At 45.8% G+C, this 25,497-nt stretch overlaps 1 protein-coding gene across 5 annotated transcripts; it reads left to right on the top strand.

Moving 5' to 3' along the window:
- Window positions 1-1,227: 1,227 nt before the first annotated feature.
- LIG3 (DNA ligase 3) lies at window positions 1,228-23,626 on the top strand (the record flags this gene model as incomplete). 5 transcript variants are annotated; one of them, XM_080712208.1, is made up of 19 exons in its annotated part: window positions 1,228-1,777; window positions 5,043-5,186; window positions 9,196-9,393; window positions 10,204-10,355; window positions 11,028-11,194; window positions 11,321-11,398; window positions 12,024-12,192; window positions 14,095-14,250; window positions 16,217-16,348; window positions 17,446-17,525; window positions 18,492-18,579; window positions 18,947-19,024; window positions 19,272-19,395; window positions 20,304-20,446; window positions 20,687-20,761; window positions 21,150-21,296; window positions 21,712-21,919; window positions 22,224-22,351; window positions 23,393-23,626. In XM_080712208.1, 19 exons carry the CDS (start codon window positions 1,228-1,230, stop codon window positions 23,624-23,626), a joined length of 3,051 nt encoding a protein of 1,016 aa, XP_080568334.1. The 5 variants fall into 5 exon arrangements, with proteins under 5 accessions (XP_080568334.1, XP_080568335.1, XP_080568336.1 ...); XM_080712209.1 differs by having other exon boundaries at window positions 22,224-22,345; XM_080712210.1 differs by having other exon boundaries at window positions 16,217-16,285; window positions 22,224-22,345.
- Window positions 23,627-25,497: the final 1,871 nt, after the last annotated feature.

Here is a 25,497-nt window from a genome sequence, read left to right on the forward strand (position 1 = left end):
TTTATTTTTGGTGGTACTGGGGTTCCTGGAAACCCTTCTACCTCCGGGCTACACTCCCAGGCCTATTTTGTACTTTTTTATTTGGAGACAAGGTCTTTTAAGCCAGTACGGCTGGCTTCGAAAGAGCGAGATCCTCCTGTCTCCGCCTCCCAAGCGCGGGGATTACAAGCATGCACCACCACACCCGGCATTAGTCATGTTTTACAGAAGAGAAAATAGGAATAGAGAGGTTAAACAATCTACCAAAGCCACACATCTAATAAGTGACTGAGCTAGGATTTGAACTGAGGCAGTCTGGTTCTAGGTTTTGCTTAGTTACCTCTCAAAAGAGAGCTTCTGTTTAAATCACAAATCGATATAGTACCATAATTGTTTTCTGAGGATCAAAACACTCCATGTTAAAATTTCATGAACATAGCCGGCTGTGGTGGTGTGCGCTTGTAATCCCAGCGCTTGGGAGGCTGAGACAGGATTACGCAGGTTCAAAGCCAGCCTCAGCTACTGAGTTGAGGCTCTCAGCAATTTAGTGAGACCCTGTTTCCAAATAAAATATAAAATAGGTCTGGGAGTAGAAAGCCCCTGGCTTCCACCCCCAGTACCACCAAAAAAAAATTTTTTTTTTCATGAACATAATGTAAATTTTTCTTAGTGATTAGAAAGAAACTTCAGGCTTGGCATGGCGGCACACACTTGTAATCCCAGCATTAGGGAGGCTGAGACAGGAGGATTGCGGTTCACGGACTGCCTCAGCTACTTAGGCCCTTTGCAACTCAGACCGTTGCAAAATAAAGAATAAGAAATAGGGCAGGGGGTGTAGCTCAGAAGTAGAATGCCCCTGGGTTCCATTCCCAGTACTGCAAAAAAGAAAAGGAAAGGAAAGAAAGAAAAAGAAAGAAAGAAACTAACTTCAGGATCTTACAGTAAAAGGTCATCATCCATTATGCGTGTCACGCATCGTTGAAGGCCTGGAAAAGCTTTTATGTTACTTGGATTCTCTTCATCGAGTTTACTAGATGTATTTGTGTACATTAAATAATTGAATACCCTTTTGGAAACTGGATTTTCCTGTATTGGAACTCTTCATCCTGTGCAATGAATCTTTAATGCTTTGAGAAGTGTTTGATTAGTCAGCATGGGCTATAAGAGAGTCTGGCCTTTGAGAAATTGAAAGCCTGGCTTCTTATTCATGTCTCACATTTTTTGTTTCCTGTCCTTTCATGCAGCTATATGACTTTGACTTTCAAGATCTTCTTTCCGCAAAACTTCCGTGCGCTTGGACGAAAAGAACTGAACCTATTCTCAAAACAGTATCATTGGCCTAATGTAAGGCAGTTCAGCCGGTGGTCAGAATCAGATCCGCTTCATGGACGCTACCTCCTCCAGAGAAAAAAGCCTGTTCTGTCAGTCCAGGGAGGCCATCTAAGACCACCTGCCACCTGCCTTGTTTTCTTGTCAGGATCGCATGTGGGATTCTGCAGTGGCCCCTTTGAGATGGCTGAGCAACGGTTCTGTGTGGACTATGCCAAGCGTGGAACAGCTGGCTGCAAAAAATGCAAGGAAAAGATTGTGAAGGGTGTCTGCCGAATTGGCAAAGTGGTGCCCAATCCCTTCTCAGAGTCCGGTGGCGATATGAAAGAGTGGTACCATATTAAGTGTATGTTTGAAAAATTAGAGCGAGCTCGGGCCACCACAAAGAAAATAGAAGACCTCACAGAGCTGGAAGGCTGGGAAGACCTTGAAGATAATGAAAAAGAACAGATAACCCAACACATTGCAGGTGGGGTGGAAAACAGGCTTTCTTATCTTACTGGTGTTCATGGAAAAGGGGATAGGGATGCCAGGTGTGGTGGCACAGGCTTGTAATCCCAGTACTTGGGAGGCTGAGATAGGAGGATCGTGGTTTGCAGCCTCAGCTACTTAGTGAGGCCCTCTGCAATTTATTGAGACCCTGTTTCAAAATAAAGAATAAAAAAATAAAAATAGGGCTGGGAGTGTGTCTCAGAGGTGAATGCCCCCTGGGTTCTGGGTTCAATCCCCAGCACTACCAAAAAAAAAAAAAACGGCTGAAAGTGTAGCTTGGAGTTAGAATGCCTCTGGGTTTCATCTCCAGAACCGCAAAACAAAGGGGGTGAATAACGAGAATAGAGTCCTGGTTTTTTTTCTTTTTTCTTTTATTTAGAAATAATTTCAAAGTCAAGATTTACAAGAATAAAAATAGCACAAAGAGCATGTTCTTTTTAACAGATTTACCTATTGTTAAGTTTTTTTTTAATCATTTGTGTTTGTTCATTTGCTCTTTCTGCATATCATGGCTCTTTACTGAGTGTGTGTGGGTGTGGGTGTGTGTGTGGTGTGCTGGGGGGATTGAACCCAGGGGCATTCTACCTCCAAGCTACACCCCCAGCCCTATTTTATTCGTTAGTTAGTTAATTTATTTATTTATTTATTTATTGGTAGTACTGGGGTTCCCGGAAACCCTTCTACCTCCGGGCTACACTCCCAGACCTATTTTTATGTTTTTATTTGGAAACAGGGTCTCTTAAGCCAGGGAGGCTGACTTTAAACCTGTGCGATCCTCCTGTCTCCACCTCCCAAGCGCAGGTATTACAAGCGTGTGCCACCATGCCCGGTTTATTCTTTATTTTAAAACAGAGGCTCACGAATTGCTAGCCATAAACCTGCAATCCTCTGTCTCAGCCTTCCAAGTACTGGGATTAGAAGCATGGGTCACTGTACCTAGTTTTTTTTTTTTTTTTTTTTAATAGTCTAAGTTGCTGAGAGTTTCACCAAATTGCTGTGCTGAGGCTGGCTTCAAACGTATGATTCCTGTCTCAGCCTCCCAAGTACTGGGATTACAAGCATTTGCCCCCACTCCTAGCTTTTTTTGTTTTTTTTTTTTTCCTCTAGTACTGGGGATTGAACCCCAGGAGTGCTCTACCATTGAACTATACCCCCAAACATTTTTTTTTAATTATTTATTTTCTGGTACTGAAGAGTGAACTCAGGGAGGCTCTACAACTCTGAGCTACAGCACCAGCCCTATTTTTTTTTTTTTTGAAACATGGTCTTGCTGAGGTCACCTGCAATCCTCTTGTCTCAGTCTCCCAAGTGCAGAGATTACAGGCTTGTGCCACCATAGTAGACTATTAGTATCCCTTTAAGCTGATTTATCTTCCTTCAGAAGTTGTTTTAAGTACTGTACTAACCCTAATAAGATGCTCTTAGTCTTACCTTGTATGTGTTCTACCTCAGCCTTGGAATTAGTCACTTCTCTGAAGAGTCCAAGTTTCTGTTAGTGGAGAATTGTATTAGCAACCCAAATCTGAATACTACATGTCTTCATTGTCATGGGATGTCATTGCTTCTGAGCACTGAACAGAACTAGAAAATTTATACATATTTATATTTACAGATATATATGCACTTTCACATGTCTGTGCAGTCATTTACATATGCATATTAGCCGGGCATGGTAACACACTTGTAATTCCAGTACTTGGAAGATAGGATCACATGTTCACAGCCAGCCTCAAGCTACTTAGTGAGGCTCTCTACAACTTAGTGAGACCCTGTTTCAAAATAAAGAATAAATAGGGGTAGTGGTATTAGCTTGGAGGTAGAATGCCCTTGGGTTCAATCCCCAGTGCCACCAAAAAAAAAACAACAAAATACCACATGCATATTTTAGAGACCTTACACCCCTACTTTTAAGTTTAATTAGTCCTCTTTGACCTTAAGTGCCTGTAAAGTATATTAAGTATAGTTCTGGTCACTGTAGGAAGACTTGTTTTTAAATCAGTAGCTCTAAAAATGGGCATTTATTCTTATTCTTCAAAAGAAAGACTTCAGGAGAGAAAACTCTATTCCCAGATGCTTCATTCTCAAGCCTCATCCACCCTGCACTGTTTGTAATTGGCCTTAACCTTTGTTAGTTTCTGACCCATCTCATTTAGAGGAAGAGAAATACTGGTATACCATGTCCACATGATCTCAGATAAATTGACAGCTGGACATTTTCCTACCTTTGCCAAACCAATGTGAAGTGTGAGCTATCTGCATTTTATTTATTTTATTGGCTATAAATTGGGGATATTCTATGACCCCAAGTTTTGCCTTATCAAAATGTGACTGCTGCCAGGCATGGTGGTGCCCACTTGTAATCCCAGTATTTGGAAGACTGAGACAGGAGGATCATAGGTTCAAGGTGAGCCTTTGCTACTTAGTGAGGCTCTGTTTCAAAATAAAGAATAAAAAAATAGGGCTGGAGGTGTAGCTCGGAGGTAGAATGCCCCTAGGTTCAATCCCCAGTACAGTCCCAGATAAAATACTGATTGCCCCCAAATCTTGTCACTTCTGGATATCATTATAAATGGATTAAGAGGTGAAGAATGATGATAAATTTTTAAGTACTGATAGAGGAAAATGATAACTGGACCTTTGTTCCCAGAATCATCTGCCTTTCCTTCCACCCAATACCCTATTGCATCCTACTGAAACAGACTCCACCTAAAATTGACAGACTCCCTCTTAAAACAGACAACTACCTGTTAACTTGTTTTGCTACATCCTGTATTTATTTTTTCATGTTGAGCATAAAGTCTGAAGGGTGGCCCCTCCCTCTAATAGGTGCTAAAGAAGCTAAGGCCTGGCTGAGATTGACAGCTTCTCTGGCTACCTAAATCTGCATATGTCAATTTCTTTTATTCATTTACCACCTCTTAAAATCTCTTGCCCTTGAGTTCTCAGAATATGAGATTTGAAAGAAAGTTGCTTCTATCTTCCTTAAAAGCTGAGTTTGAATAAACCCATTTTCTTGCCAAATATACTCTGAGCTTTTGTGGAGTAGACCCCTGGTAGAGCCCCGCCTCTTGTACCACCTCTCTAACCCCAACACTACCTTCACTCAAAAAGACTAGCCTACCACCAGCCAGGCTTGAGGCAGTGTGGTAGTGACTTACCAGGTAAGGCTCAAAAGCAATTGGTAGGAGTTTTAGAAGTTTCCCTAGAGATATTTTACTTTGCCTTCTTTTGGGGTCCTATAGATTTGTCTTCTAAGGCAGCAAGCACACCAAAGAAGAAAGCTGTTGTCCAGGCTAAGTTGACAACTACTGGCCAGGTGACATCCCCAGTGAAAGGAGCTTCATCTGTCACCAGTACCAATCCCCGGAAATTTTCTGGCTTTTCAGGTAAGACTGGTTGGGGCTACTTTAGCTATTATCCTTTTTTTTTTTTTTTTTTTTTTAATTTATTTTCCTCTGTATGGGGGATGGAACCCAGGAGCATTGTACCTCTGAGCTACACATCGGTCCTATTTTTTTTTTTTTTTTTTTTTTTTTTTTTTGCGGGTCTGGGGATGGAACCCTGGGGCATTTGACCTCCGAGCTACACCCCCTGCCCTATTTTTTATTCTTTATTTTGAAACCGGGTCTCACTGAGTTGCAGAGGGCCTCACTAAGTAGCTGAGGCTGTCTGTGAACCGCGATCCTCCAGGTCTCAGCCTCCTGAATGCTGGGATTACAAGCGTGTACCACCATGCCCAGCACAGCTGTTGTCCTCTTGTTTGGTATCTTTTTCAGGACTTTGACTAAGTGAAAAGTTTCTGCTATAATCTCAACAATTTGCATCTGTCTGGGAAAACAATGAATGGCCGATCCTCAGTGCTCCACTGATATAGCATTTCTTCATATTTTAGTACTGGGGATTGAACACATGGATATTCTATAACTGAAATACACCTCGAGTCTTATTTTTGTGTATGTGGTACTGGGGATGGAACCCAGGGGCTTTCTACCTCCGGGATATACTCCCAAACCCATTTTATATTTCATTTGGAAACAGGGTCTCATTGAGTTGGCGAGAGCCTCACCAAATAGCTGAGGCTGGCTTCGAACCTGCATGATCCTCCTGTATTGGCCTCCTAAATACTGGGATTACAAGCATGCGTTACCATGCCTGGCTCATTTATTTTTATTTTGAAACAGGGTCTTGCTAAGTTGCTGAGTGTTTTGCTAAATTGCATTGGCTGGTCTTGAGCCTGCAGTCCTTGTCTTGGCTTCCCAAGTCCTGGGATTACAGGTGTGCACTACCATGTCCAGTTTATAGCATTATTTTGTATACTTTAATCTCTGGTGTGTCAGGAAAAGGTTTTATCAAGACTTTTCATTACTGGGGGAGTTAACTTTAATAACTTGTCCTTTATCTTATGTTTTGTAATGAAAGAACTTTGGGAAATTGTCTCCCTAAATTTGGCTGACCTGGAGATGAACGTATAGAAGAAGAAGGGAGGTGTTGCTGGGCATGGTGGCACAGGCTTGTAATCCCAGTGCTTGGAAGGCCAGCCTCAACTACTTAGTAAGGCACTCCACAACTAAGTGAGACCCTGTTTCAAACTAAAGAATAAAAAAATCAGGCTGGGGGGGTAGCATGGAGGTAGAATGCCCCTGCTTTCAATCCCTAGCACCACAAAAACAAAAAAAGAAGGGAGATGTCGTGCATAGACCATATCACTTGATTTCTCTTATTACAACTATTCGTTCAAAGAGTTGGTATGTTTGTTGATTGAAAAGAAAAGGGGTCTGAAGAGCATTGGTCTTTGTCAGAAGGCAATAATGAGGACTTTGGGATCAATGTGCTCTAGGTTCAAATCCTACTTCCTGAAGGGTTGCATTATGGTTGTTATTGGTATCTTCTTGGCAGGATAGATAAACAATGAAGTGTTGTCTGTCTTTCTCTTTACTGTGTATATACTCACATTTATAATTATATGGTTTCCAGGCATGGTGGTGCACACCCTTAAGACCTGTACTTGGGAGGCTTAGACTGGGGGATCTCAGGTTCAAGGATAGCCTGAACAAGTAATGAAACTCAGCAATTTAGCAAGATCTTGTTTCAAAACAAAAAATAAAATTGGGCTGGGGGAGTGTAGCTTGGAGGTAGAATGCCTCTGGGTTCAATCACTCACAGAGACACATGGAAAAAAATAATAATGTAGAGTTACTGATTCACAGACATATTCAGGAAAGTTTTGCTAGACTGTGGGCTGTCTTTGAAGGTTTAGATGAATGGGATTATTTGTTGGCCTTGGGTAATTTAGGTAACCAACATTGGCTTAGGGACTTGTTCTTTTTGTTGTTGTGGTGGTGGTGGTGGTGCTGGGGGTGGGACCCAGAGGCATTCTACCTCCAAGCTATACCCCCAACCCTAATTTTTACTCTTTATTTTGAAACAGGGTCTCACTGAGTTGCAAAGGGTCTCACTAAGTAGCTGAGGCTGTCTATGATCCCGATCCTCCTGTCTCAGGACTTTGACCGTAGGACGTACTTTTATTAAGCCCATTGAATGAGAAAACTGAAATTCAATTTGGTGCATGCCTTTGATTCCAGTACTTGGGAGACTGATATGGGAGGAATGTAGGTTTAAGACCAGCCTCAGCAATTGAGCAAGACTTGAATCAACCTAGCAAGACCCTGTTTCAAAACAAAAGGGGTTAGGGGTGTGATTTGGAGAAAGGACACCTCTGGGTTCAATTCCCGCTACCACCCCTTCTCAAAAAGGCTGCAGTTCCAATTCAGATTTATAAAGAAATTTGTATTTGTATTGAAGCCTGTTTGACTCCTCACTGTGTTCTTTTGCCTTACACCCTGTTGGCTCTTTTAATGTTATAAGATATTCTTATGATTGCCTCATTTAAAGAAATAATAAAGCTAAACTCCTAAGCTGTTTGAGGATGGAAAGAAGCTTCATGTGATGGAAATAAGCCTAGAGCTGAATCAGAAGACTTGGAGTCTGGTCCCAGCACTGTTGCTTGATAGCTTGGAGCCCTGAGCATGTCTTTACATGCCTGCACCTCTGTGGCTTTAATCTGTGAGTCGACAGTGGTATGATCTACCTCCTCTAACCCAGTGTTCTCATGAGGACTTTAGGAGATAACATTGCAAAAACAATGCCTAACTGTAGAATTTGTTGTGTGATATCCAAAGACAGAAATATAGAGGAGTCCAGATGACAGTAAGGATCACAGCACTAAGGACTCTGGAAGGGCCCTGATCTTGGGGATGGAGTTTGGGAGGAGTTGAGAGGAACAGTATTCCCATGCTGGCAACCTTGCTGAACACCGACCTTTGGAGCTTTTGTCTCCTAAGATCGTATTTAGATTTCAGGTCAGAGATGATGACACATTTATAATTTACAGAGCCAAGAGAAGAAGCTTTTATCCTCAGCCAGCTTGCCATAGCCTTGCTTTTGCTTTGTAAGTGGCCACCAGGAGGTGAGAGGGAATGTCTAAAAGAGTTTTATGTAATTACTTTCAGGTATCTGAAGGAAAGCCCTGCTTGTTGACTATGTTTTCTTTTGACAATAAGAAAAGGTTTGAGTACTGAGGGGAGCGATTGTTGGGAGTGTGTCAGTGGGACCCAGCTTTCTTGGTGGTATCCTTGACCTGGTTCTGCTGCCAAAGAGGTGGGTGATCCTGAAAGTCATCTGCTGTTCTTGATCATGGGTCTCCTCATCAGTAAGAGACCAGGAACTAAGTGGATGTGGTGGCACACACCTGTAAACCCAGTACTTGAGAGGCTGAGACAGGAGGATCACAGGTTTGAGGATAGCCTCAGCTAGTAGTGAGTGAAATAAATTCTCATTAACCTAGTGAGATCCTGTTTCAAAATAAAAAATTAAAAAATAGGGGCTGCGGTGTCACTTTGAGGTAGAATGCCCCTGGGTTTTATCCTCAGAACCACACACACAAAAAAGGGGAACACTGAATTAAATAATCTTTGAGGCTCCTTCTAGCTCTGAAAATCTGTGATAGCAATCATTTCACATTGACTAACATGTCCTTTGATTTCTTACCTTTTCTCATCCCTGCTCTTTTGGGGGTTGGCTGTACAAGATTACTGAAATCTTTCTGATCACTCTTGGTACAGAGGTCTCATTCTTTTATGAAGTATTCACATAAACAGATGCATATCAGTCTGATCTTCAGCTTGGGTGTAAAGAGATCATTGTTACTTTACCATTAATAGCTAAGAGATTTGGAGAAATTACTTGGCCTCCATTTCTTTACTTGTGGCATGGATACAAGGATACAAGCCCCTCAAGGGGCTCTTGAGGAGGATTAAGTAAAACTACAAATAAAACAGTAGAATGCCTTTCTTCCCAGGAAGACAGAATGAATCCTCTTTGTTGTTTCTTCAACAGCCAAGCCCAATAACTCTGAACAAGCCCCCTCAAGCCCTACCCTGAAGACAAGTCTGTCCGCAAGCAAGTGTGACCCTAAGCACAAGGATTGTCTGCTACGGGAGTTTCGAAAGTTGTGTGCCATGGTGGCTGATCATCCTAGCTACAACACAAAGACGCAGATCATCCAGGACTTCTTGCAGAAAGGCTCAGCAGGAGGTAGGGCGTGAATATCCTGAATGAGCTTTTGCTCTAAATAGCTCAGAGCTGTGTTGTTTCATGGGCATATGAGCTGTATGGTTGCAAAGGGTCCCTTGTTTGTTTGTTTGTTTGTTTGTTTGTTTGTTTGTTTGTTTGTTGTTTTTGTGGTACTGGAGATTGAACCCAGAGGCATTCTACCTCCAAGTTATGCAGTTATCCTCTAGCCCAATTTTATTTCTTATTTGGAAATAGTTTCTCACTAAGTTACAGAGGGCCTCACTAAGTTGTTGAGGCTGGCTTCAAATCTGCAGTCCTCCTGTCTCAGCCTCCCAAGTACTCGGATTACAAGCATGCGCCAACATGCCTGGCCTAATTTTTTAGTTACTAATTTTGAACTAGGAACCTTACATTTTGCATGTCATCAGACCCTGCGAATTGTATAGCCAGTTCTCCTCAGTGCACATCAGCATCTTTTTGCCTCTAGTAGGCCAGAAGAACCCACCTCATTTGACCAGTAGAAAAATTCATTGCCCTGCATATTTAATTAAGGCTTTTTGGATCACATGCACAGCTGGAATAGAATCTTCCAACTGTTTCTTTGATTTGTCATTGAATATTTGTAAGGTGCTTGTCACGGGGGACATAAAGTGAAAGTCATGGCTCTGCCCAGTGGAAGTTCACCCTGGGGCCACAAACGCTGGCCTCTGCACTGTGGTGATGTACACTGTGGGAGCAGGGGCGCTGATACACAGTTCTGTGGTCTCTGAGTTCATGTGTTTATTTGTGTAAGCTTCATTTCTCAAGAAGGGCTCCTTTCTCTGTCTCCAGATGGCTTCCGAGGTGATGTGTACCTAACAGTGAAGCTGTTGCTGCCAGGTGTCATTAAGAGTGTTTACAACCTGAACGATAAGCAGATTGTGAAGCTTTTCAGCCGCATTTTTAACTGCAACCCAGATGAGATGGCACGGGACCTAGAACAGGTCAGAGGGAGGGCTGGGGAGGTGGCATTCCAGGTGGGGTTCTGCCAAGCCAGGCACCTGTAGCCACATCTTTAATGGTTGGGAACATACTGTTTTAGGAAACTGAAATCTAATTGAGCAAGTTTCCAGGGGGCGGGGGGCTGAATGTGAGGCCGTAGCTGATAATTTCACAAGTTTCTAAGGACTAAAACCATACCACTGATGAACAACAAAGGCCTTATTTCAAAAGGATTTGAAACTTCTCTGTCTGTACTGTGTCTCTTGTTCCAGAATCTTCTTTCCTTCCCCCCTCCCCCCACCCCCCCATCCTGCTCCATACTTGGGATTACCATTCAGCTTTGGTTTGTTCGTGACTCTATCCATGGCACTGCCATCCAAGCATACTCACTACCTGATGAGTGCATTTATCTCGTAGTTCATATTTGTAAGCAAGAATCAAATTGGCTCAGCCCTGGGTTAGTGCCTGTGTGTCTTCTCAGCTGAGGCAGGTGGGCAGATCCTATGTGGATAGATGGACCCCTTCGAGGAATGGTGGCTGGGATAGATCTCTAAGAAGTGAGTTGAGGATGGGAACTTTGACTAAATCTCTTGATCATCTTTAGTCCTGAGGTCTTAAGGGATACACCTGACACCCTGGGGTTGCAGCAGTGGCATTTTGGTTTTTGGAGACAGGGTGACGTGTCAGAGACGATCAGAGTCTTCTTTGAGCAGAGCAAGTCTTTCCCTCCAGCTGCCAAGAGCCTCCTCACCATCCAGGAAGTGGACGGATTCCTCCTGCGGCTTTCTAAGCTCACCAAGGAGGATGAGCAGCAGCAGGCACTACAGGACATCGCCTCCAGGTGGGGGAGCTGCCCCAACCAAGCCAAGCCTAACGGGGATGGGCTTGGGGAGACAGAACACTTGGGAAGCAAGGTTCAGGGTGTGGAGCTCTTCAGAGATGAAGTTGCATATGCCTCATCCCTTAGGTGTACAGCCAATGACCTTAAGTGCATCATCAGGTTGATCAAACATGATCTGAAGATGAACTCGGGTGCAAAACATGTGTAAGTACCGGCTCCTCTGACAGCCTACACTGCCAGCTAATTTTGTTTCCTATCCCTGTTTCCACCTCCATTATTTATGTAAAGTAGAGGTAACAATACCTTCCTCACAGAGTTGTTAATTCTAACAAAGCATGGAATATGTTCAGTAAGTAGTACAATATAAGTCTCTTGCCCATTCCAGTTCCTTCCTATGGTAAAACTGCAAGCAGATAGAGACAGGATCTCAAAAGATTGAATTTTGAGCTGGGCGTGGTATCCGCAAGTTTATAATCCCAGCGCTTGGAAGGCTGAAACAGGAGGATCGCATAGGTTCAAAGCCAGCCTCAGCTACTTAGTGAGGCTCTCAGCAACTTAGTGAGACCCTATTTCCAAAAAAAGTATAAAATAGGTCTGAGAGTATAGTCTGGAGGTAGAAAGCCCCTGGGTTCCACCCTCAGTACCACAAAATAAAATTTTAAAAAAGACTGACTATTCAGTTTTCTCTTCTGTATATATTTTTGGACAATAGAACACACCCTCATCCCTTCAGATGAGGAGCTCTCCTGCCTGTGAGCACAGACTGCTATCCATCACTATAGTGTCAAATGCAGAGGTTTTGTTTCCTTGCTCCTATCTGCCTTGACAGGTTAGATGCCCTAGATCCCAATGCCTATGAAGCCTTTAAAGCCTCGCGCAACCTGCAGGACGTGGTGGAGCGAGTTCTTCGCAATGAGCAGGAGCTTGAGAAGGAACCAGGCCGGAGACGGGCGCTGAGTGTCCAGGCCTCACTGATGACACCTGTGCAGCCCATGCTGGTGAGAAGCACCATCCTCTCTCCTACTGTCCACACCTCAACACTTGCTCATCCCTTGGGGGTGAGATTTGATAGGGTATGAGTGCCAGTACTCTTGCAGCTTGACTGGAGGAGTTTGGTAAGAATGGAGGGACGGCAATAATCAGGACCTCATTCCCAGCTCTGTCACCAACAAGCTGTAGAGTCTTAGATGAGTTACTTAGCCTCTTCTGGTCTTTAGTTTCCTTGTGGGAATAATCTGTGAAACTCTCAGAAGCACCTACCCAAAATGGCTTATCTATCATCTTATCCAAAGACAGGGTGGTACATTCTATAACCTGCTGTAGGCTAGCTCAGAGTTGGTGGCAGAGCCAGGCTTTTTAAGACAGCGTGATTTGGGAAGGGCGTGGAAGCTTAAGGGGGAAAGACCAATTCCAAGGAGATCAATTTGGGCCTCTGCTTACATCATGGGAAAGGGAATTTCCTTTATGGCATTGGTTTTCCTGAGCAGTAGGACCCCCTGCAGATGCCCCCTTGACTACTGTGAGACCCTTTGGTTTTTTCCAGTGTACAATGCTTTTTGGAAATTTGTCTTACCTGGTTAACCTAAAGTCTTGAGTTTCTTTGTTTGGAATAGGGAAGTATTATGTCCCTGTTAGGAATGTGGATCAGCTACTACCCAAACAGTGATGTCTCTGTCCCAGGGACAGTACCCCCAGTCACCTAAAGTACTGGCTTAACTTGTAAGAATTCTGTTTTACAAATTCATTTGATGAATGGCATGGGTTATACAGCTTAGTGGGTAATTTAAACACAGGCTTTTGGCGTTAGGCCTAGATTCAAATTTTATTTCTGCTTTTCACTAGTTGTGGAACCTTAAGTATTTAACCTCTCTGGCTTAATATTTGTCACATAAAATGTCACATCAAAGATGAAATGAGATTGTCACCGGACAAGAACCCCCAAAATGGTAACTATTGTCTGAGTCAGACTGGCTCAGGTATATAAATAAGCACTCCTGTGTCTGGATGTCCTGTCCTGGGGATCCATGATCACTCTCACATAAACTTTTTTTTTTTTTTTTTTTTTTTGGTATTGGAGATTGAACTCAGGGGCAAATTTCAAGCCAAACACCATCCCTTTTTTATGTATGTATGTATGTATGTATGTATGTATGTATGTATGTATGTATTATTGTGGCACTAGGGATTGAATCCAGGGGCATTCTACATCTGAGCAACACATCCAGCCCTATTTTTTTATTCCTTTTTTGAAACAGGTCTCACTGAGTTGCAGAGGACCTCACTAAGTAGCCTTGAACCTACAATCCTCCCATCTCGGCCTACCAACTACTGGGATTACAAACATGCATCACTAGACCTGGCTTATTTTGTTTTGTTTTGTTTTGCTTTGAAACATGGTCTCTCTAGGTTGCTGAAAGGCTCACTAAATTGCTGAGACTGGTCTTGTACCTGCGATCCTTCTGTCTCAGCCTCCCAAGTACTGGGATCACAGGCATGGGTCACTGTGCCTGGCTCACCTACAGGCTTCACTCTTGACCTTTACACACTTCTAGTCTATTTAATAACAAGCCAGAGGACCTGAAAGAGCTTAAATTACTGAGAAAAATTTAAATACAATTTCAGTGGAATTTTATTTGTTCTACAATGAAAAACATCTTCTTCAAACTGCAAGCCCCTGTGTTAATCCTGGAGATGCTTTTCTAGTCAGAATATACTATTTGCTCAGCCCTTTTCATGCTCAACTTTGCTTCAACAGCCTGCCCAGAGCATACACTAAGGGAATTCAGTGCCAGGACCCAGGTCCTATACTGACAAACCTAAACAGGTTTAGGCTCTTTTGCTGTCTCTGCTAAGCAGCTCCTCATTGAAAAGTCTCCAGGCTTTGTTTTTCTCGACCCAAGGCCGAGGCCTGCAAGTCCATCGAATATGCGATGAAGAAGTGTCCCAACGGCATGTTCTCTGAGATCAAGTACGATGGTGAGCGAGTCCAGGTACATAAGAATGGCGACCACTTCAGCTACTTCAGCCGCAGTCTCAAGCCCGTCCTGCCTCACAAGGTATTAGGCCCTTTCTGCCAGGACTGTTTTCTCCCTTCCTGCCTCTAAGTCTTAGAGTTCCATAGCTGGTTCATCAAAGGGAATTTGTTTTTATTTGGTAAACAAATGGATGAGTTTATTTTGGAGTCTTCCAGTGATGAAGGCTGCTCAGCAGGGCCAGAGTCCAGACCTGGCTTAGTTAGGGCAGCTCCAGGACAGTGATTATCTCCCAGTGCTATTGGAAGGGTGAGCTCATTTGTTAAGTTGCTGTGCAAGTCTTTCTAGGTCCTGTATGCCGTAAGCTGGATTAAGGTTCATGTGTAAGGGACTGTGGGGCTGCCATTCATTGCTCTATAATCTTTTTTTTTTTTTTTTTTGGTGGTACTAGGGATGGAGCCCAGGGGCATTCTACCTCCAAGCTACACCTCCAGCCCTATTTTTTATTCTTTACTCTGAAACAGGGTCTCACTGAGTTGCAAAGGGCCTCACTAAGTAGCTGAGGCTGTCCGTGAACCGCAGTCCTCCTGTCTCAGCCTCCCAAATGCTGGGCACCACCACGCCCAGTTTGCTCAACAAATATTTATCAAATGCTTATATACTGTAGCTAGTGGGCAATTCTGGCCCTCAAGAAGCTTACATTCTGATATATAAACATCACACCAGGGATATAGTGAGGAGTCCGACTACTGTCCTAATTGAAGGCTTGCAGGGAATCTCATTCCTTAGTCGTTCTGAGCTCCCAGGGCCAAATCTTTGAGGGTGTCTTGAGGGAATAGCAGGTGGAACGTCTCGCTCCTATAGCTTGTGAGTAGATGGAATTCCTGACCTTGCCCATCCCCTTCTTTCCTATCTCTGACTCAGTTTTTGTTGTTGTTTTGGTGGTGCTGGAGATTGAACCCAGGGCCTATGCATGCTAGGCAAGGGTTTTATTACTGAGCTACACCTCTAGTCCTTCTGAGTTTTTTAGAGCCCCATGGAAAAGACACATTGTATGGTCACTTCACTCACTTCAGCCTTGCCTTCTTACTGGAGCTGGGGACAGAGTAGTCAGTTAACTTGTATCAGGTGTTTACCAGAACAAGAATGGAGCAGTGGCCTGGTGTGGCATGCTTTGGTGCAGGTTCAGCTGTTCTGTGGGCCACTGTGCAGTTAACTCAAACTCTTTTGGTGAGGCTGGTGTCAGATGGGCGCCTCTTGTGACCGAAGCTCAGCTTTCCAGAAGCTTTTCAGCCCTTTCTTTGCTTTCCATGCCAAGGGCTTACTCACCCATTGCTTTTTCTCTCTTGGTTCCTAAAGGGCTGGGTTGGGGACTGAAGGGGAGGCGTTTCTGACCCTGCTCCAAGCAAGCATTTCCAGGTAGCAATAGCCATGTGCCCTGCCCAGATGGGAAACTGGGCCACAGTTGTTCTTTCTGATTACAGTGGGACCTCTCCTTGTCTGGAACTGTCAAAGATTAGGGTTCTGCCAATTCCAAGCTTCCTATCTTATTCTGAACATGGCTATGGGTTCAGAGCTCCCTCTTAGAAAAGACCCTGCTCACATTTTTCTTGCTGCTCCTGAGGGGGTCTTACTCTTTTCTGTCTCTTCAGTCTATTCTCCCCCATCTCAATCCTCAGCCTAGTAACCACCTATCTTGTGAAGTAGGCATTAATCTGCCCACCTGCCTTTACTCTTTCCTTCTCTCCCTTTACCTCTACCTCTTCCTCCACATGCTCACTGTTTCTTCCTTTTTCTCCCCACGCTGTACCTTCTCTACAGCCCATAGACAGTGACTCACCATGGCTGACCTCTTCTTGGCTCTGGCCAGAGGCACTAAAGCAGATAACTTATCCCTGTTGTCCAGGTGGTTGACAAGGCCCAGCTGTAGGTTTTGCAGTCACTGGGCTTCCATGTGTTGCTCTGAATTTCTTCTGGGGCCTGGTCTTTGATCTCCATGGCTTGGTTTTGGGTTTTTGCTGCCTCATCTGAGGTACTTTTCTACTTACAGGTGGCCCACTTTAAGGACTTCATCCCCCGGGCTTTTCCTGGGGGTCACAGTATGATCTTGGACTCTGAGGTGCTCCTGATTGACAACAAAACAGGCAAACCACTTCCCTTTGGGACTCTGGGAGTGCACAAGGTACTGGCTCACACCATATATACAAAGATGCATACACTGTCAGTCTGGAAGCGGAGTACATCTGAATTATTTCTCAACCAAGCCTTGGGTTTAAGTATGTCTTTCCCCACCCCCATTTGTTCTTCCATAAAAAGGAGTTGCTATTAGGAACCAACTTATAATTGAATTGTCTCCATTCAGCACTGTGTTAGTCAGCTTTCCATTACTATGAAATACCTGAGACAATTAAAAGAGGTTTTTTTTTTGGGGGGGGGTTGTATTTTTGGGGGTTTTTTGTGTGTGTGTGGTACAGGGGTGGAACCCAGGGACTCTTCTACTTCTGGGTTATACTCCCAGACCATTTTTTTTTTTTTTTTTTAATTTGGAAACAGGGTCTTACTAAGTTGCTTACTAGGAGCCTCACTAAGTAACTGAGGCTGGCTTCAAACCTGTGTGAACCTACTGACTCAGCCTCCCAAGTGCAAAAAATTTCATTTTGATTCACAATTATAGAAATTCCAGTCCAAGATCAGAAGGACCCATTGCTTTGGACCTCTAACAAAGCACATATCATGGCAGGAGTGCACGGCAGGGCAAAGCCACGTACTGGCCACAGAGTAGCAACAGAAGATGGAGCGTGAATCCCACAGTCCCCTTTGGGGCAACCAGAGTGACCTGAAGACACCCCCCCCCCCCTAGAAACCAGTCCTTTTAACACACAGGCCTTTGGGGAACAGTCAAGATCCAAGCTATAGTAAGCACCATCTGCAAGTACTCTTAGGCCTCGGGTGCTTCCCATCACAGACAGGGCTCTTTCTTATTTTTTTTATTTTTTTGGTGGCACTGGGGTTCCTGGAAGCCCTTCTACCTCCAGGCTACATTCCCAGACCTATTTTATACTTTATTTTTGGAAACAGGGTCTCTTAAGCCAGCACTCCTGGCTTTGAACCTGCGTGATCCTCCTGTCCCCAACCTCCCAAGCATGTGCCACCACACCCAGCTCAGATAGGGCTTTTCTACCAGGTGCTTCAGAGGGCTTTCAGAAGTGAATGGTACTCCCTATTTTTTGTGTCCTCTGATGTTTGTGCCTCATGTTACTACCTCATTTTTCCTTGCAGAAAGCTGCTTTTCAAGATGCTAATGTCTGCCTGTTTGTTTTTGATTGTATCTACTTCAATGATGTCAGTTTGATGGACAGGTGAGTTGGCTAGCTTTTTTGTTGTTGTGATGTTAAGAATCATACCCTGGGCCTCATATGCTAAGCCTGCACTCTTCCACTAAGCTACACCTCAGCTCTGGTGAGCATCTTTAAACCCAGGAGCCTGTTTTACTTCCTGGGTGGGGATGTGGAGGGCTCAGATGGGAAGGAGGGCAGGGAAGGGGCTAGCATATGTGCCTGTGTCCATGAGCCCAGCAGAGGCAACAGTAGGAGGGACCTTGAGAGGCAGCACAGTTGCTGCAAGTCCACTCCCTATTCCGTATGGGGAAGACTTGTCTCTGAGAGCCAAGTCTTAGAAGAAACTCAAGCCCCTAAAGTCTCAGTCTGCCAAAGGAAAATGGGCTGTTAGAAAGGTACAGATGGTGAGCACAGTGGGGTTCCACTTTATTTCTCTAGTATCACCATTGGGGACAGAAGGCAAATGCTTTTCAATTCAGAGGTTTTGATCTCAGAAGAGGCCAACAACAGGAAGCTCCTGATTGATTGTAAAACTATGGGTGGATCATCTCAGGGAGAATTAGCATTCTCAACTTAGCTGCATCCAAAGGCCTGTACCCAAGAAGCCAAAGCTGCCCTTTTCACATGTAGAAATATATCCGTACCTCCACTTCTGTAGCAGCCACATCCTTGATTGTGGAAAGAACTAGAAGAAAGATATGATGGGGTTTGGGTCCTGAGGCCTATCTCAGCCAGCTGACCCAAGGACCAGGCAGCCTTGTGGTTGGTATGAAACAGGGTGCAGGCCATAAAAAAATGAGGACTGGAGTCTCAGTTTTCATCGGCTATGAACTGGCAGTGTGCTCTCATTCACAAGTGTCCATCTTCAGTCAGGATGGAACCCCTGCAGCCCATCTCATGAAGCAGATTTATCATTGTGCTCCTTCCTCCTCAGAATTCCTGATATGGGTGGGAGGATCCTTCCCTCAGCTTTCCTATCCCCCTTAGGCCTCTGTGTGAGCGGCGGAAGTTTCTTCATGACAACATGGTTGAAATTCCCAACAGGATCATGTTTTCAGAAATGAAGCAAGTCACGGTAAGTAAACACCCTACCCTAAGTAGGATCCTAGTGGTTTGAAAGCAGGGCAGAGAAGCACTTGGGCCAAGTGTGAGTGAGTGTAATTGCTCTTAGGGGGGGCTTCTCAAGTATTTACCTTTGACTGCTGTCTGTTGCTCTTCACCTAAGACAGGAGGGCATGAGAATCATTCTTAAGTACATACACTGTCTCAAAGCCACAGCAGCTCTCTGGTTGGGAGGCTTCCTGATTTGGAAATCCTGCCCAATATTCAGTGTAGGGTGTTAACAGTGGGTACTAGTGTACAGAAAGGGACTATCGCTTCATTCAAATGCCAACCTCCCTGTTTTTGTACTGTCCGCAAAACCTCTCCTGTTGTCCCCTCAGAAAGCTTCAGACTTGGCTGACATGATAAACCGGGTGATCCGGGAGGGGCTGGAAGGGCTGGTGCTAAAGGATGTGAAGGTAAGGCCCTGTAGTCCAAGCCCTTCCTGTTTTGGGCATTGGCAGTGGTGTGGCATCGTGGTGGTGGGTGGAGCTGAGGGGCCTTTCCAGGGCTTGGATGGGCCTGCTCTGGATCTGGACAATGAGTTTTGTATGTCTCCTGAAGGCTCGCTCTTCCCAGCATAGGCTGGACACTGAGAGATGTGGAGGTAAACCCCTTCCTCATGTTGTTTCCATTCTAGTTTGTGGCCTCTCTTGCCTTCCTCAGGGTACATATGAGCCTGGGAAGCGGCACTGGCTGAAAGTGAAGAAGGACTATTTGAACGAGGGGGCCATGGCCGACACAGCTGACCTGGTGGTTCTTGGGGCCTTCTATGGGCAAGGGAGCAAAGGTCAGGATGACATTTGGCCCCTACAATGGTATTCATGGAGGGCACCACGTGAGATACAGGCTGGCCGGAGCTACATCAGGCAGGGACATCTGAGAGCTATGCCTTGGCAGAGAAGCTGAGAAGGAATGCCTGTGCTTAAAGCCAGGCATGGCGATACAGGCCTGTAATCCCAGCACTGGGGAGGTTGAGGCAGGGGGATAGCAGATTTGAGTTTAGCCTCAGCAACTTAGTTAAGACTGTTCCAAAATAAAAAAGACTGAGGATGTAGCTCATAGGTGGAACATCCCTGAGTTCAAGCCCTAGTCCTGCAAAACAACAAAAACTCTGTGCTATCCTGACACAAGGAAGCTCATTAGCAGCTGGTTCCTCAGAGCTGGATAGCTTTTCCTCCTCAGGGAAAGTCTCTTTCCTGGAGGACAGAAAACTGACATTTGCAGAATTAACACTTTTGGGGCGATTCACTGTGTGAAAGGTACTATTCAGTTCCTACAGTCTAGAAAGTTCGGTTTGATTATTTCTAATGAAGAAGAGGATTGGAATGTGTAGCTCAGTGATAGAGCACTTGCCTAGCATGCACCAGGCCCTGGGTTCTAGCCCCAGCAAACAAACACACAAAAAAAACGGGCACGGTAGTTGGAAGGCTGAGGTAGGAGAATCTTGGCAGCCTCAGGTACTTAGTGAGGCCTTCAAAATAAAGAATAAAACATAGGGCTGGGGCTGTAGTTCAGAGGTAGAATGCCCCTGGGTTCAATCCCTGGTACTGGGGGGGAGGGATCAGAGCTCAAGTGAATTGGCACTCAGATGCCAAAGTCCAGACCCTTTCCTTCCTATGAGCTGCCTCACAGTTGTCTCGTGGGACTGGCAGAGATAGCTTACTGCAACCCACACAGCCCAAACTCCCCTCCCAGGTGGCATGATGTCCATCTTCCTCATGGGCTGCTATGACCCTGGCAGCCAGAAATGGTGCACAGTCACCAAGTGTGCAGGAGGCCATGATGATGCGACCCTTGCCCGCCTGCAGAAGGAACTGGACATGGTGAAGATCAGCAAGGTGAGGAAGGACACTAAACACGGGCTGTGCTTTGAGAACTGTGGGTCTCCAGAGAGAAGGGTGGAGTTCTCACCTTACAGTGGCCTGCCTGCCCAATGGGCCACAGCCCTCTGGGCAGGGAGGGTCACGGGTGAAGCCTCAGCCTTTTTAGCAGAGTCACAGCTCACAATTCCATTATCAAGATATTTAAGCCTTGTTTGATCTTGAGAACAGCCCACAACAGCATCTTTCCTCCTCCAGGATCCCAGCAAAATACCCAACTGGCTGAAGATCAACAAGATCTACTATCCCGACTTCATTGTCCCAGACCCAAAGGTATCAGCTTAGTGGGTTGGGGTCTCCCAGCCCATAGAATTAGTTCACAAGTTCTCTAGTATCACAAAAAAGTAGTCCCAGCCTCACTGAAAGCCTACCCAAGGGATGGGGGTCCAGATTATTCCCCGCCAAAACTGAGGAAGAGAGTACCCCTGCCCTTGTCCTCGAGGGTCTAATCTAGATGGATCTAGCCAGTCCCTTGAACTGACAGGTTCAGAGAACAGGGAGGACTGCCCTAAGGTAACTGCAGCAGCAACAAGAACAGTGCCTGGTCTCCCAGCTGAGCCGAAGCTTCTTTGGTTTGATCTGTTCTGTATTGCTTCTGGCTGGTGGGAGTTGATTCCTTCTCAGCCAGAGATAAGGTGATCTGCTGCTTTACTCCTGACAGAAAGCTGCCGTGTGGGAGATCACAGGGGCGGAATTCTCCAAATCTGAGGCTCACACAGCTGATGGGATCTCCATCCGATTCCCTCGATGTACCAGAATTCGTGACGACAAGGACTGGAAGTCTGCCACTAACCTTCCCCAACTCAAGGTGCCAGCTCTAAAGCTCTTTGTGTCCCCTCCATTCCAGCCTCAGGCTTGTTCACATCCTCTGTCTTCTCTTTCCCCCTCCCCCCTGAGACAGAGCAAGGAGGGCAGTTAGAGAGAAACCTAACCTTGGAGCAGCAGCAGGCTTTCCCCACAGCCCCCAGGGAGAGCTTGCTTTCATCAAGAGCCCCTGAGCAACCCTTTCTAGCCGCATGAGGTGCTGCTCTGCTGACAATCCTCCTTTGCTGATTGAAAACTGGAGTCCAGAGAGCAGGAACTTGCACTGATTACTTAGGTGACAGACCCCACTTTGGAAGAAAGGCGCCAAGGCAGGTCACCTCTGTTCCCAGCCACATGTGCCTAAGCCCCCCACCCAGTCCCATATACCACTCTGAAGCATGTGACCTCCTCTTTCTTAGGAACTGTACCAGCTGTCCAAGGAGAAGGCAGACTTCACCGTGGTGGCTGGAGAGGAGGGGAGCTCCACGACAGGAGGCAGCAGTGGCGAGAATGAGGGCACCTCCGAGTCTGCTCCACCCTGCAAGGTCCCCAGAGCCTCCCCCAGCAAGTGCTCTGCCAGGGCTAAGAAGGCTGAGGGGACACTGAGCAGCCCCAGCAACAAAGGTAGTAAGGCTGAGGGTGGGGCCCAGGCTCATCCAGCGAGGTCCTGTGATTGTGTGTGTCCCCTGCAGCTGACGGCTCATTCCTTATGTGTGTTCTGCTAGACACCCCATATCTGCCTAGCAAACCAGAATGACAGTATCATGGGAATAAGCCACTTTTTAGCTAAAAGGCTTAGCTGATAACTTCTCCTTCCCTCTCACCTGTGCTCACAGCAGAGGAAGGTGCTGGCCCTTCCCTTGGCTACCCAACTCAGGAACAGAGTCAGCAGTCCTCAACCTCAGTTCTTTTCCTGAACTCTGTCCAACAGGCAACAAGCTGACTACAAAGTCTTCCCCTATGAAACTGGGAGAGAAGCTGGCTGTGACATCTCCAGTGAAAGTGGGTAAGAAGAGGAAAGCTGCTGCTGATGAGCCCCCGTGCCAAACAAAGGTGAGGGTCAAAATAGCTAAACAGCAGGCCGGCCATGTTAGCCCAGGGCCTAGTGTCCCCAGCTTTCTACACATGAACTCTCAAAGAGGAGCAGAGCGGTTGGGGTTGGGGGCACTGGCCAAGCCCTTGCCGGCAGTGCTGCTGCTCCATCCTGTGCCCTCTCCTTGCCTTGCAGAGGCAGCCAGCCAGCCAGCAGAGAGGAAGGAGAGCTGTGTCAGCAGTCAGGAGATAGAGCCGGCTAGCCAAGAGAGGCTGCAGGGGCCACCGGCGGCTGGGCCTTAGTCACAGCTTACATTAAAGGAGAGAAAGCCCACTCTGGTTGTGGGGTGCAGTGGTGTGAATCTGTGATCAGGGTGGTAATAGGGACAGGGAGAGCATATGGGCTTCGTGGTTCCTCCTAGCTGAGGGGCCTTTTCCCTCTTAAACTTGAGTACCTACTGAGGCCAAGAACTAGGTTATACTGAATCGACCACTGGGGAGCTGCCGGCCCAAACAACAGATGAAGTAAACACAAGACCACCAGGGTGACTGTACCCCCGCCCTCTATACCTCTGCCCAAGAGGGAGTACAGAAGGCTGACTACTCAGGACCTGAACCCGGTTCCCAATAGATCAGTAAAACTGGCCCCATCTTTCTTCCCTGCCCAAAGTCCTTGAACTGTTCCCAGGAACAAGCAAGATTTCAGACCCTGAGGTAGCTAGCCTAGCTAGCTGTGTAGTGGAATACATGATCTTCAGGAGAGGTCACTGAGTTAGAGCCACTGATGGCTCTTGGAATCATGTCCTCTTCCCACCTCTTCGTGCCGGATATTGGGCCTCATCATCTCTCCCTTCTTTTTCCTTAGTCAGTCCTATCATTTGGAGTGACTGGAGGATGGGTGATATTTGGTGGTGGTTCTCCAGTGCACTATGCTATGCTATGTCCCAAACTGTATGCTCCCTCCATCTCTGTCTACTGTCCAACCATACTCTGTCCTATACTCTTCTGGGTCAAGATCTACCTGCACCGGGTGCAGAGCTGACTTACCTAACCCCTCTGCATTTGCAGGTGCTGCTGGACATCTTCACTGGGGTGCGGCTCTACTTGCCACCCACTACACCCAACTTCAGCCGACTCAGACGCTATTTTGTGGCATTTGATGGGGACCTGGTACAGGAATTTGACTTGGCCTCAGCCACACATGTGCTGGGTAGCAGGGACAAGAACCCTGAGGCTCACCTGGTCTCCCCAGAGTGGATTTGGGCATGTATCCGAAAACGGAGGCTGGTAGCACCCTGCTAGGACTGTGGTCTTCCTACCCCTTGGGGTGTCCTGTCCATTACTACTGTGCTGGGCTCAGGCTGGAGGCAGGTAGCTGGAGGAACAACAGAGGGGGTGGGCCTTTCTTCTCCAAGCAGTGCATCTCCCAATACCTGCCAACTCTTCTTGGTCTCCTCTGGACCAGGAATTAGTTGCTGTGGGCACCGTAAGAGAAGTCAGTTTCTCTTGCTGGTTTAAATAGATCTTTCAGATCTGGGTGCTGGCTTTGTCCTCTGGTTTTCTTTAAAAAGAATCTTAGTTATTTTTATAAATAAAATATCATACAGTATCTGTCTTTTCCCCACCAACCCCCCCCTTAGTTTCCTTAGTGATTAAGGAGTGAAGGCTGAACTACTGAAGTGACAGCAGCCTTCTCCCTTCCGCCTGCCCCATTTTACTTCCAGACTCATTTTAAAGCTGTATTTAAGACTGCCCTCGGAAATGCTTCTTACATTTGGCAAAACTTGTATTCAGCGCTGCTCCCCCATTTTGGCCAGGATGAACCCTCTTGAAAGAACAAAATGAACTTTTATGACTGTTCTTTGTGTTCTCCATTCCAGGGGAGGGTCCCAGTTTGAAGGGAGGGACTCAGATCAGGTAGGAAATAAGGCCTCTATGTGGGGAAGGGAGGTTATTTGAACTCTGGGGGGTGCAGGGCATAGAGGCCCCAGAAAGATATGTCTACTTCCTCAAAATCTGGAAACAAGACTGCTTTTTAAGAACACAAATTCAAGTGGGTATGGTGGCACAGGCTTGTAATCCTAGTACCTGGGAGGCTAAGACAAGAAGATCACAGGTTCACAGCCAGCAACAGTTTAGTGGAGCCCTTTGCAGCTTGGTGAGACTGTTTCAAAATAAAGAATAAAATAGGGCTAAGGGTGTAGGTCAGAGGTAGAATGCCTCTGGGTTCAATCCCTAGTACTGCAAAAATAAAACAACAAAAACACAAATTTCACACATGCGGGCCAGTCTGTACACCTTGCTTACAGAGACCAGCTCCTGTGCCACCTGTCACTGACTTATAGACAGGTGCTATTCATAGAAATCTTTGCAACAGTGGAAAAACCTTGTAAGTCTTCTGTTTAGCTGAAACAGCCACATATGGCTATTCATACAGGTATTTGAAATGTAACTTGTACAACTAAACTGAAGTTCTCATTTTAATTCAACTAAGAATGGTGACAAATTGGTTGTGATGACCACATTAGACAGCATAGGTGTGGACGAACCTGCTAAAGTTTAATCATAATCTTAGACAAGTTACTTACCATCTGAGCATCAGTTCCTCCAGTAGAATGGGGAGAAGCTCGGTGCCTAAGTCACAGGGTGGCTGTTAATGATCCTGGTGCATTACTAGAGCACTTGGCGCAGAACCTGGCTCACGTCAGCTGTCTAGAGCTGAGAATGTCACTATTGATTTGCATGTCCAGACACTACCCAGGAGATGGGGGGTGGCTTCTAACTTCATGTCTGCATGGTACAGCTCACATTTGCTTGAGTGCATATGTGTTGCAATGCTGCTCGGCTATAGTCTGGCTTGTGTTCCAGTCTTGAGGATCAGCTCTTTTTCCTTACAACAAATTAGCAAGCTTGTTTGCCTATCTCTTGAGTTAGGACACTGTGAATTGGCCTCTTACATGAGTGTCTGGGCCTATAAGAGGGAAGACTACATCCCTGCCCCAGTACTCAGCTAGGTTAATGTACTGTAGGAGGCTGCTTGCCAGGCCACTTGGAGGCCAACTCAAATCTCACTAACTGGTTTCCACTCACTTTAAAATGGGGCAGCAAGGAGGTGTTCAGGCTGCTTCAGTGAGAGTAGGACACTTGGCATTTTTTAGTAGTTACCATTCAGT

The sequence above is a fragment of the Muscardinus avellanarius genome (genome assembly GCF_963383645.1).
Source record: "Muscardinus avellanarius genome assembly, chromosome: 16".
Lineage (NCBI taxonomy): Eukaryota > Metazoa > Chordata > Mammalia > Rodentia > Gliridae > Muscardinus > Muscardinus avellanarius.